At 48.3% G+C, this 14225-nt stretch overlaps 1 protein-coding gene across 2 annotated transcripts in view; it reads right to left on the bottom strand.

Moving 5' to 3' along the window:
• Nucleotides 1-14225, bottom strand: part of LOC133350388 (anoctamin-1-like) — a 103434-nt gene that overhangs the window by 49101 nt on the left and 40108 nt on the right. For both annotated transcript variants that reach the window (XM_061564722.1, XM_061564721.1), the window contains exon 9: nucleotides 7069-7124. In XM_061564722.1, coding sequence (XP_061420706.1) covers nucleotides 7069-7124 — 56 coding nt within the window. The remainder of the gene's footprint in view (nucleotides 1-7068; nucleotides 7125-14225) is intronic.

The following is a 14225-nucleotide window of genomic DNA, read 5'->3' as shown; positions in this document are numbered from 1 at the left end:
GTGCGTTAAACTCTACGTATTTATTGATTTGCCAGACATCCACGTAGAGCATTCCAGAAGTAACATCAATATCAATGTCACAGTCTAGACGGTATCTGGATACAAAGGCATCTTTAATTGCTGTACATAATATTCCACATAACACCCCGGTGCAAAGACGGGGTGGATTATAAACATTAATCAAAGTAAATTTAGGCCATTTGGGAAGGCATTCTATAATCACGAACTATCCCTGAAGATCAGCAAACATACTCTCTTTCCAGAGTGGTTTAAATCAAGCTCATCTAGAAAAAAATGGAAAAAAAGCGAACCTCCCAGTTCATGAAGAGAAACATTGAGCATCATGTCGACCACACGCAGAACGACGGTGGGCTATGACAACTGGTAATCAAATCCCAGATGTTTCCATGCCTCGAACAGAAACGACAGTACTGTAGCACAGCTTTGTAGTAAATTGCCGAATAATGAGATCCTCCACAGGAGATGATAGTAGGGTTGTCCCCTTTCTGGCAATAAAAAAGTTTTTTTACACTATGAGATCTCTTTTACCGGTGGCAAAATATAGTAGTAGGTTTTTACCCTTTTAAACTGGTACGAAACTGACACCTTCATTCAAGGCATCATGTTTGCAATAACCACAACACAAGTAGTCAAAAAAGCAAACAAAAAGAAGCAACTCTGATAATGATAATAATATGCACTGTCCTTGAAGTTGATTGGTCCACACCCGAGACGGCTTTCTTTAGAGCCTAGTCCCCATTGGTGTTAGACCAGATGACACCAGAAGGCGTACAACTCAAACACAGTGCGATATCAGAGTATTGAGAGCTCGGGGTAAGCAGTTACACTATGAGATCTCTTTTACCAGTGGCAAAATATAGTAGTAGGTTTTTACCCTTTTAAACTGGTACGAAACTGACATCTTCATTCAAGGCATCATGTTTGCCTCATGAATGGCTTGCAGAGAACCTCTGTCTTGGAGAAGTCAATATCATGTGAGCCCACTGAGTTGTAACAGTGATCTGCCACGGCTGAGGTGTTTGTCCTACCGTGTTTCAGGTCAGCTTTATGTTCACGGATGCGGTCCGAGACATGTCGTTTGGTTTCCCCAATGTAACTGCTACCACAGAGGCAACTTAGTTTGTAGACGCCAGGGTACTGTATGTCTGGAACCACATCTTTTACAGACGGTACCAGATCACGGATTTTATGTACTGTGTTGAATCGGACCTGGATCTTGTGTTTAATCAGGATTTTGGAGATCTTTTTTGTGACCCCAGCAATGTAGGGTAAGGTGATGGTCTTGAAAGGCTCCTCAACAGGATCCTTCTTGATGGTTGGAGTGATGGCCTTGCGGATTGTGTAGTCGGAGTAACCATTAGCCTTAAGAGCTTGGCGTACGTGTTTGAGTTCACTGCCAATGTGTTCCTGGTCGGAAATGCATTGGGCTCTATGGTATAGAGTCTTGATGAGGGAATTCTTCTGGGATGGATGGTGGTGGGAATCCGGTTTTAGGTAAGCATCCGTATGGGTGGCTTTCCTGTAGACAGAGTGGCTCATTGAACCATCAGGTCTCCCATTTTTGATTCAACCGCATTAATTGATCAGACCAAACAGTTCTCGTTGAAACCTTCTGCAGCCAGGCCACCAAGATTATACGGCTTGCCAAAGATACATAAAGAAGATACACGTTTTCGTCCCATTGTCTCTACTATCAACTCCCCCACCTATAAACTGGCTCGTTTTTTGTCTGAAATCCTACGGCCTTTCACTGGAAAAACCACCTCTGCGGTACTAAACTCTACTGACCTGGTATCGACAATCAAGGGGATTGCCCTGTCCCCAGACGACCTGCTTGTCAGTTTTTATGTGGTTTCCTTATTCACCAAAGTTCCTGTACCTGACACCATCGCAATCATTGAAGACTTGGTTCATCAAGGACTGAATGCTGGGGTACCCCCCTGGTGAGACACTGCTTAACCAATACATACTTCACCTGGAATGGAACTTTCTACAAGCAAACTGAGGGCACCCCAATAGGCTCCCCCCTATCTCCGGTTGTAGCCAACATCTTCATGGAGAAATTTGAGACTGACGCCATCAAGACTGCCACTCTATGCCCGACCTTATGGAAGAGGTACGTAGATGACACTTTTGTCATCTGGCCACATGGCCGGCCTGCTCTAGACCAATTTCTCGACCACATCAATTCCATACACCCAGCCATCAGATTAACCATGGAAGTCGAAAAAGATGGCAAGCTACCCTTTTTGGATGTCCTAATTAAAAGGAGACCTGATGGTTCAATGAGCCACTCTGTCTACAGGAAAGCCACCCATACGGATGCTTACCTAAAACCGGATTCCCACCACCATCCATCCCAGAAGAATTCCCTCATCAAGACTCTATACCATAGAGCCCAATGCATTTCCGACCAGGAACACATTGGCAGTGAACTCAAACACGTACGCCAAGCTCTTAAGGCTAATGGTTACTCCGACTACACAATCCGCAAGGCCATCACTCCAACCATCAAGAAGGATCCTGTTGAGGAGCCTTTCAAGACCATCACCTTACCCTACATTGCTGGGGTCAGAAAAAAGATCTCCAAAATCCTGATTAAACACAAGATCCAGGTCCGATTCAACACAGTACATAACATCCGTGATCTGGTCCCGTCTGCAAAAGATGTGGTTCCAGACATACAGTACCCTGGCGTCTACAAACTAAGTTGCCTCTGTGGTAGCAGTTACATTGGAGAAACCAAACGACATGTCTTGGACCGCATCCGTGAACATAAAGCAGACCTGAAACACGGTAGGACAAACACCTCAGCCGTGGCAGATCACTGTTACAATTCAGTGGGCTCACATGACATTGACTTCTCCAAGACAGAGGTTCTCTGCAAGCCATCTGGCTATCATGAGAGATTTGTTCATGAGGCGATCCACATATACAAACACAGAGACAATTTCAACCGAGAAGATGGATTCTGGCTTAGCAATCATTGGAAGGACGTAATAAACCATTTCGGATCTTAACTGATTGTGTTCACGTTTACGGTGACTTTCAGACCACGTTCCCCTCACTGGCATGGTGCAGTGTGCAGAGTAATGTATGGTGTCGTAATTGTATAGTAAATATATAGCAGTGTGATACACATTAGGGTGGGCAGAATAATACATAGTGTTATATTAAAATGGATAAGGCAGCAACTGCAACAGCAGCAGCAACTGCAGCAGCAGCAACTGCAGCAGCATCAGAAACTGCAGCAGCAGCAGAAACTGCAGCAGCAGCAACTGCAGCAGCAGCAACTGCAGCAGCAACTGCAGCAGCAACTGCAGCAGCAACTGCAGCAGTAGCAGCAGCAACTGCAGCTTCCTTTGATTCTATTAATCCTGCATAATGCACATGCATATGTAGTACTAATCACATTCCTGCATTTCCCATAAATATGCTAAATTCCTCTTGATATGCAAATTCCTTTGTCAAGGCGCCCAGCTTATATATATGCTCCAAGCTCGTATGCTGTTTCATTCAGACTCTGTCGCCTCGACGGACCTGGTTTTCACCTGAGGACGGCTGCTTGCGTTGTGGCCGAAACGTCGTGAGAATATTTTTATTATGTTTTATTTTTATTATTTTATTACTTCCCTTCTACGTGACTTTACCGAACGAACCAAGAAGATGAATCCCTGCAGTCACGAAAGCTTTAAATCGAAATTTAACCGCCTCTACGGGGAGGGTTTCCACATAACTTTGAGATCCTTTAACAAGCTCCGGGATAAGAAGGCTCAGCTAATCGAGTCTCTCACCTTTCTGAAGAGATGCCGCGACTCTAAGGTAATACCAAACGCATTTACACTAACATCTGCTGCTGTAACTTCTTCTAATGCTAAACGAATTCTGTCTAGAACTAGCTTAGCTCTTATCTCAGAGAAAATCAGACTTACGCGCACCGATCTAGATCAGTTAGACAAGACACTCTACAAATCACACTTATCTTTGAGTGCAACAATGTCCACATCGGATTGGGAACATGTAGATAAAATGACTGCCTCTTCAGCTGCCGCTATGTCGACCAAATGTAAGAACAACTTGATTTCCAAATTCGATCGCCTCTCAAAGTAAGAAATCGGACCCACACATTGAAAAGCTAGATGTTAACAAAGTCGTAATTAATCGCAGTAACAGTTCTATTTCTGAAGGCCTGAAATCCGTTTTAGCTAAAGGACTAAACTTTGCAGTCACACCTAGACACCAGTTAATGATATAATTGCTAGAGTAGATGTAGCTCTCAAGGGCCTGAGTCACATCGCTGCAGACGTAGCAAGATCTGAAATCTCTGCAACCCTCAAAAACGCTAAGATGCCAGCTCGTAACATCAGCAAAGATGAGCGTTTTGAATTAGCTCAATTAAAAAAGAGGGATGACATTGTCATCCTCTCAGCCGACAAAGGCAATGCCACTGTCATCATGGACAAAACAGAATACAACAACAAAATCCAAGAACTACTCAACGATGGCAGCTATACAAAAATAAAAAGAGACCCCACCAACAGCCTCATCTCTAAAACCAAGCAAATGATTTCTGATTCAACCACATTAATTGATCAGACCAAACAGTTCTCGTTGAAACCTTCTGCAGCCAGGCCACCAAGATTATACAGCTTGCCAAAGATACATAAAGAAGATACACCTCTTCGTCCCATTGTCTCTACTATCAACTCCCCCACCTATAAACTGGCTCGTTTTTTGTCTGAAATCCTACGGCCTTTCACTGGAAAAACCACCTCTGCGGTACTAAACTCTACTGACCTGGTATCGACAATCAAGGGGATTGCCCTGTCCCCAGACGACCTGCTTGTCAGTTTTGATGTGGTTTCCTTATTCACCAAAGTTCCTGTACCTGACACCATCGCAATCATTGAAGACTTGGTTCATCAAGGACTGAATGCTGGGGTACCCCCCTGGTGAGACACTGCTTAACCAATACATACTTCACCTGGAATGGAACTTTCTATAAGCAAACTGAGGGCACCCCAATGGGCTCCCCCCTATCTCCGGTTGTAGCCAACATCTTCATGGAGAAATTTGAGACTGACGCCATCAAGACTGCCACTCTACGCCCGACCTTATGGAAGAGGTACGTAGATGACACTTTTGTCATCTGGCCACATGGCCGGCCTGCTCTAGACCAATTTCTCGACCACATCAATTCCATACACCCAGCCATCAGATTCACCATGGAAGTCGAAAAAGATGGCAAGCTACCCTTTTTGGATGTCCTAATTAAAAGGAGACCTGATGGTTCAATGAGCCACTCTGTCGACAGGAAAGCCACCCATACGGATGCTTACCTAAAACCGGATTCCCACCACCATCCATCCCAGAAGAATTCCCTCATCAAGACTCTATACCATAGAGCCCAATGCATTTCCGACCAGGAACACATTGGCAGTGAACTCAAACACGTACGCCAAGCTCTTAAGGCTAATGGTTACTCCGACTACACAATCCGCAAGGCCATCACTCCAACCATCAAGAAGGATCCTGTTGAGGAGCCTTTCATGACCATCACCTTACCCTACATTGCTGGGGTCACAAAAAAGATCTCCAAAATCCTGATTAAACACAAGATCCAGGTCCGATTCAACACAGTACATAAAATCCGTGATCTGGTCCCGTCTGTAAAATATGTGGTTCCAGACATACAGTATCCTGGCGTCTACAAACTAAGTTGCCTCTGTGGTAGCAGTTACATTGGAGAAACCAAACGACATGTCTCGGACCGCATCCGTGAACATAAATCAGACCTGAAACACGGTAGGACAAACACCTCAGCCGTGGCAGATCACTGTTACAATTCAGTGGGCTCACATGACATTGACTTCTCCAAGACAGAGGTTTTCTGCAAGCCATCTGGCTATCATGAGAGATTCGTTCATGAGGCGATCCACATATACACACACAGAGACAATTTCAACCGAGAAGATGGATTCTGGCTTAGCAATCATTGGAAGGACGTAATAAACCATTTCGGATCTTAACTGATTGTGTTCACGTTTACGGTGACTTTCAGACCACGTTCCACTCACTGGCATGGTGCAGTGTGCAGAGTAATGTATGGTGTCGTAATTGTATAGTAAATATATAGCAGTGTGATACACATTAGGGTGGGTAGAATAATACATAGTGTTATATTAAAATGGATAAGGCAGCAACTGCAACAGCAGCAGCAACTGCAGCAGCAGCAGCAACTGCAGCAGCAGCAGAAACTGCAACAGCAGCAGAAACTGCAGCAGCAGCAGCAACTGCAGCAGCAGCAACTGCAGCAACTGCAGCAGCAGCAGCAGCAGCAACTGCAGCTCCCTTTGATGCTGTTAATCCTGCATAATGCACATGCATATGTAGTACTAATCACATTCCTGCATTTCCCATAAATATGCTAAATTCCTCTTGATATGCAAATTCCTTTGTCAAGGCGCCCAGTTTATATATATGCTCCAAGCTCGTGTGCTGTTTCATTCAGACTCTGTCGCCTCGACGGACCTGGTTTTCACCTGAGCACGGCTGCTTCCGTTGTGGCCGAAACGTCGTGAACATAATTGTATTATGTTTTATTTTTATTATTTTATTACTTCCCTTCTACGTGACTTTACCGAAAGAACCAAGAAGATGAATCCCTGCAGTCACGAAAGCTTTAAATCGAAATTTAGGTGTTAAGATATTAAAACACCAAACTGAAACCTTTGCAAGGAATCATGTTTGCATTAACCACATGCACTGTTTGAGACTCGGCTCTAAAGAAAGCTGTCTTTGGTGTGGACCAATCAGTTTCAAAGACAATGCACATACTGTCAGAGCATGTTTTTTTGTTTGAATGTCCACTACAAGTACTGTGTGGTTAATGCAGACATTATTCCTTGCAAAGGTTTCAGTTTGGTGTTTAAACATCTTAAAACCTGTTTTATTACCAGAAAGGGGAAAACTCTAGTATCATAATTTAATACTGGCAAAGTAGGTCCCATGATGTAGCTCCACAGGAGATGCTCCAGTTTTACTTACGTCATGCAGCGGGAATGCAGAAGTATACACTCCGTTGGCGATAAGACTCGTGATGCCTGCAAAAATATGAAAAAAAGACAGATTCACCATCACCGGCCATTGTCTATTCACTGCTGGATGATGACCTCCTCAAGCGGTTTGTCATCCCTCACAGTCCAGCGGTGCTACCATACATCGCACTCCTGCACACGAACGGATCTCATCACTGCATCTGCCTCGGCAGTCGTCCTCCTAGAAGCATTCTCACCTTTGGCTGTCAATCCATCGGCTCTATCAGCCAATGACCATCATCCCATCTAGCGATGCGTTCTGCCCAAGTCAATTCACTTTCCTTAATATGACGTCTCTGCCTTGGGTGTGTTCACTGATCCACGTGTTCCTCTTTTTACACGCTTTCTATTAACTCTGTTGTTGTTGTTGTTGTCGTATCCTCAAATCTTGTAACTCAATTTTAATCCACTTCCCAATGTGCTATCGACTGCAAACTTGGTATACTTATGTCATACTGATGACAATACTATATTCTATCATTAAAAATTAAAAATATTTTTAAACCATCTTTTGTATATGTCATGTTTCGGCTTGGGTCTAATGGTCCACGCTCAACTGACGTTGGCTGTAGATCACCATGGCCCCTTACGTTATGGCAAGCTTCGGGGCCACTTCCTGAAGTCGTGGAGTTCTGCCATTTAAAAAAAAGTATTTTAAAATATTACTTATTTGTCTCTCAGTGGTAATATCTAGCGTGTGTCTCTGCATGCATTCTTTGCACTTTTCAGTTTTGTTTCGTTTTCTCCGTCAGTGTCCGCATGTCATGTCCTGCAGTGTGCACTGCTTGAAAACACGTTCTATCGGAGTGGGCAGGTAGGAACTTGGTTGGACAGCGTGGCGTTGGGGCATGAGTGGGCATGTTGACCCTTCCCCCCCACCCTCCCCGACATCGTCAACCAACCAATCGCGGCGTAGCTTGGTGTTCGGTGGGGAGGTGCATGGGTGGGCGGAATTCCGGATATGCACGACAGACAGACACATAATCCCTGATGAGCAGTGTGGAACCTGTTGTTCCTACCTGTATAACACTCTAGGTAACTAAGACTCACACACACATACACTCACTCTCACACTCTGAGACTCACACACACACACTCTCATACTCTCAGACTCGCACACACATACACTCACTCTCACACTCTCAAACTCACACACACACTCTCACACTCTCATACTCACACACACTCTCAGACTCGCACACACACTCGCTCTCAGACTCACACACACACTCACATCTCACACTTTCAGACTCACACACACACTCACTACTCACACTCTCAGACTCGCACACACACTCACTCTCACACACACACAATCTCACACTCTCAGACTCACACACACACTCACATCTCACACTTTCAGACTCACACACACACTCACTACTCACACTCTCAGACTCACACACACATACACTCACTCTCACACTCTCAGACTCACACACACACACTCACTCTCACACTCTCAGACTCACACACTCACGCTCACACTCTCAGACTCTCAGACTCACACACTCACTCTCACACTCTCAGACTCGCACACACACACTCAGTCTCACACACACACTCTCACACTTTCAGACACACACACACACACTCTCAGACACACACACACACTCACGCCCACACTCTCACTCATACACATACTCTCACACTCTCAGACTCACACACACACTCACATCTCACACTCTCAGACTCACACGCACATACACTCACTCTCACACTCTCAGACTCACACACACACACTCTCAGACTCACACACACACACTCACTCTCACACTCCCAGACTCACACACACTCACTCACACTCTTAGACTCACACACGCATACACTCACTCTCACACTCTCAGACTCACACAACAACAACAACCGCCATTCGCCACTAAGTGGCGGTAACGTCACCACGACGCTTGTGCCAGGCCAAGTGCACCTTGAGGCCACGTGAAGTGTCGAACGCCCGCTGGCAGGAGGTCACGGGGCAGACTCAGGTGCCACGGGTCGACTGACCGAGATGACTGGCTGATGCACCACCTGTGCCCCCTACTGTACCAACTTGCTGTGCTTTAGCCACCCGGCGCTCTGCTCGTTGTTGTGCGCGTCGCTCCTCCGCCCTCCGTTGTTGTTGGAGGGCGACTGCCTCCAACTGCCCAGTAGCGTCCTTCACGAGCCTCCTCCACAGATGCCGATCTTGACACCGCTGGTACCAGTCATCGGCAAGTCCACTCAGCTCCACGTCCTCCTGTACCACATCACTCCATGTCTTCTCTAGCCCGTGCCGCGCCCGTTTAGCCCCCTCGATCCGGCCGAACAAAAGCTGTTTAGGCATGTGGTGGCTGGGCATGCGGGCTACATGACCCAGCCAACGCAGCCTTGCCTGCCGGAGGAGCTCACCGATGGGACTTTGCCCAGATATTTCAAGCATTTGTGAGCTCCTCACACAATCCAGCCTGGTTAAACCCAGGATGGATCGTAGGCAGGCCAGCCTGAATGTTGCAAACCGGCGAAGATGCTCCATTAGGGGGGTCCACGTTTTGCAAGCGTAGAGAAGGGAGGGAATGACCGTGGCCGAGAAGACCTGAAGCGTCGTGCGGAGCGACAGACCAGGTAGCTTCCACACAGCGTTACGCAACCGATGAAAAGATATTGCCGCTCAACTGATTCGGAGTGAGACCTCTGCTGTTAAACTGGAGCCGGTCATAAGCAAACTGCCCAGGTATGGGAAACTCTCCACTCTCTCCACTACTGCCCCATCACCGATTGGGAGTTGTGGGGGTGGAGTGTCCGATGGTACAAAATACCCAGGCAGGTGCTTAGTTTTGGTGGAGCTGATGGTAAGGCCCCACCTCTTAGTGGCACGCTCCAGTCTCAGCAGCAGCATCTCCAACTCCTCTTCTGAATGAGCAGTTATTACTAAATCATTGGCATACATGACGTGGTTGACCAATAGGGAGCCATCCCTTGATCGCACCCGGGTGTCTATCAGCTTCTCATTATATCTGTACCAGATGGAAATTTTCCCGGTACAGCTATTGAAGGCTTCACGAACTACGCGGTCAAAATAGATGTTAAATAATGTGGGAGCCAGAAGACATCCCTGTCGCACCCCACAGTGTACAGGGAAAGGCTCTGACTCCCGGCCACGTAGTTTTACCCGGGCCCGCTCACCATCATGAAGGGACTCTGAACGCACGAAGAACAACCCAGAGCCCAGGCCTACTGATGGTATCATAGGCCTTGACCAGGTCAATAAAGCGAAGATGTAGGTCTTGTTGGAATTCCCTACACCTTTGCTGTAGCAGACGGACAGAAAATATGGCATCTGTGTAGGACCGCCCTTTCCTGTAACCGCATTGGGGCTCCGCAAGCCTCTCCTCAGCGTGGTTAGCAAGGCGATGTTGAATAATCCTTGCCAGGACCTTTCCTGGCACACTGAGGAGTGAGATGCCCCTGTAGTTGTTACAGTCTGTGCGGTCCCCCTTCTTAAAGAGGGAAACCACCAGGGCATCCTTCCAATCCTGCGGAACCCGTCCAGTGGTCCAGACTGTTGTTATGATGTCATATAGGGCAGTCTGTGCACAAACACCACCCTCCCTGAGCATTTCTCTTGGGAGATCATCTCTGCCCGGTGCCTTTCCTAGTCTCAGACTCTGGATCGCCTTCAGTACTTCCTCAACAGATGGCACCTCAGCCAGCCACTCGCAGGGGGTGACCTCTTCCAATATTCGAGGCACCGCAGACTCAGCAGGGTTATCCCCACTTTTTGCCATGATGTTTTCTTGGCTGAGGGATTTCCCCTCCCCCAGGACCTCACAGAAATGCTCAGACAATCTGCAAACCTGTTCCTGGGGGTTGGAGATTGGATCACCGTTTTTTCCCCTAATGATGGTAATAGGTGTGGCGCTGCAGGTTACTTTTTTGATGGAATTAAATAGTGATTTGTGATCGCGGGCCACTGAGGCAGACTCCATCTCCTCAGCAACCCGCGACCACCACCCATCCTTGTAGCGCCTTACGGCTCTCCGAACCTCCGAGTGAAGGCTGCGGTAAACCCCCTCATTCTCTGACGTGGGATGCTGTAGCTGATGAGAGTGGGCCTGTCGCTTTTTCTCAACTAACCTGAACACCTTCTCTGTCAGCCAGGGTTTCTGGGGAGGTCTTGACCGCGTACCCAAAGTAGCCATTGCCGCTGCATGAGTCACAGTCCTAAACCTCGTCCATTTACCCTCGACATCAGGAGGAGTGGGGGACGATGCCAACCCCAGCTGCAAGCGATGATGACATTCTCACTTGCAACTTTCATCAGCTAACTGAGACCAGGCCACTTTAGGTTGGAATGGGGTCCTGGGTGTACACCCACCACCGGAGTGGAAGAATGGCAGGCGCATCTTACAGATGACTAGTCGATGGTCAGAGGGCAGATCAGCTCCACGGTAGGTCCTGGTGTCAAGGACATGGGCTCGCATCTGCTGGTCTGTCACTATGTAGTCCAGCAGATGTTCTTGCTTGGAGCCGGCATGCATCCATGATGTTGTGTGGATGCGCCGATACCGGAAGAGCGTGTTGGTAATTACAAGCCCATGGGCTGCACAAAAATCTATCATCCTCCTACCATTGTTATTGAGCTGATCTGGCCCATGCCTTCCAATCACTCCAGACCAGGTGCCAGCATCATGACCAACTCGAGCATTGAAGTCACCCAACAAGATGGCTCTGTCCCGAGTGGCCACTTTAGCCAGCACCTGTGACAGGAGGTTATAGAAGGCATCTGACTCATCGGCTTTTCCTGCATCCCTCCACGGATGTTCGTCTTCGGTGGGGGCATAAGTAACCACGACCACCACTCCTCGCCTCCGGTTGATGGAAAGGCGAGCCCAAATTATCCTGGGGCTTACATACACACACTCACTCTCACATACACATACACTCAATCTCACACTCTCAGACTCACACACACACTCACCCTCACACTCTCAGACTCACACACACACACACTCTCACTATTACACTCTCAGACTCACACTCACTCACCCTCACACTCTCAGACACACACACTCACTCTCACACTCTCAGACTCACACACACTCACACTCACACTCTTAGACTCACACACGCATACACTCACTCTCACACTCTCAGACTCACACAACAACAACAACAACCGCCATTCGCCACTAAGTGGCGGTAACGTCACCACGACGCTTGTGCCAGGCCAAGTGCACCTTGAGGCCACGTGAAGTGTCGAACGCCCGCTGGCAGGAGGTCACGGGGCAGACTCAGGTGCCACGGGTCGACTGACCGAGATGACTGGCTGATGCACCACCTGTGCCCCCTACTGTACCAACTTGCTGTGCTTTAGCCACCCGGCGCTCTGCTCGTTGTGCGCGTCGCTCCTCCGCCCTCCGTTGTTGTTGGAGGGCGACTGCCTCCAACTGCCCAGTAGCATCCTTCACGAGCCTCCTCCACAGATGCCGATCTTGACACCGCTGGTACCAGTCATCGGCAAGTCCACTCAGCTCCACGTCCTCCTGTACCACATCACTCCATGTCTTCTCTAGCCCGTGCCGCGCCCGTTTAGCCCCCTCGATCCGGCCGAACAAAAGCTGTTTAGGCATGCGGTGGCTGGGCATGCGGGCTACATGACCCAGCCAACGCAGCCTTGCCTGCCGGAGGAGCTCACCGATGGGACTTTGCCCAGATATTTCAAGCATTTGTGAGCTCCTCACACAATCCAGCCTGGTTAAACCCAGGATGGATCGTAGGCAGGCCAGCCTGAATGTTTCAAACCGGCGAAGATGCTCCATTAGGGGGGTCCACGTTTCGCAAGCGTAGAGAAGGGAGGGAATGACCGTGGCCGAGAAGACCTGAAGCGTCGTGCGGAGCGACAGACCAGGTAGCTTCCACACAGCGTTACGCAACCGATGAAAAGATATTGCCGCTCAACTGATTCGGAGTGAGACCTCTGCTGTTAAACTGGAGCCGGTCATAAGCAAACTGCCCAGGTATGGGAAACTCTCCACTCTCTCCACTACTGCCCCATCACCGATTGGGAGTTGTGGGGGTGGAGTGTCCGATGGTACAAAATACCCAGGCAGGTGCTTAGTTTTGGTGGAGCTGATGGTAAGGCCCCACCTCTTAGTGGCACGCTCCAGTCTCAGCAGCAGCATCTCCAACTCCTCTTCTGAATGAGCAGTTATTACTAAATCATTGGCATACATGACGTGGTTGACCAATAGGGAGCCATCCCTTGATCGCACCCGGGCGTCTATCAGCTTCTCATTATATCTGTATCAGATGGAAATTTTCCCGGTACAGCTATTGAAGGCTTCACGAACTACGCGGTCAAAATAGATGTTAAATAATGTGGGAGCCAGAAGACATCCCTGTCGCACCCCACAGTGTACAGGGAAAGGCTCTGACTCCCGGCCACGTAGTTTTACCCGGGCCCGCTCACCATCATGAAGGGACTCTGAACGCACGAAGAACAACCCAGAGCCCAGGCCTACTGATGGTATCATAGGCCTTGACCAGGTCAATAAAGCGAAGATGTAGGTCTTGTTGGAATTCCCTACACCTTTGCTGTAGCAGACGGACAGAAAATATGGCATCTGTGTAGGACCGCCCTTTCCTGTAACCGCATTGGGGCTCCGCAAGCCTCTCCTCAGCGTGGTTAGCAAGGCGATGTTGAATAATCCTTGCCAGGACCTTTCCTGGCACACTGAGGAGTGAGATGCCCCTGTAGTTGTTACAGTCTGTGCGGTCCCCCTTCTTAAAGAGGGAAACCACCAGGGCATCCTTCCAATCCTGCGGAACCCGTCCAGTGGTCCAGACTGTTGTTATGATGTCATATAGGGCAGTCTGTGCACAAACACCACCCTCCCTGAGCATTTCTCTTGGGAGATCATCTCTGCCCGGTGCCTTTCCTAGTCTCAGACTCTGGATCGCCTTCAGTACTTCCTCAACAGATGGCACCTCAGCCAGCCACTCGCAGGGGGTGACCTCTTCCAATATTTGAGGCACCGCAGACTCAGCAGGGTTATCCCCACTTTTTGCCATGATGTTTTCTTGGCTGAGGGATTTCCCCTCCCCCAGGACCTCACAGAAATGCTCAGA

The sequence above is a fragment of the Lethenteron reissneri genome, chromosome 33 (genome assembly GCF_015708825.2).
Source record: "Lethenteron reissneri isolate LAM-NWPU_2019-01 chromosome 33, ASM1570882v1, whole genome shotgun sequence".
Taxonomy (NCBI): Eukaryota; Metazoa; Chordata; class Hyperoartia; order Petromyzontiformes; family Petromyzontidae; genus Lethenteron; species Lethenteron reissneri.
Note: the sequence above shows the minus strand (reverse complement) of the source record. Positions and strands in the feature narration are given on the sequence as shown.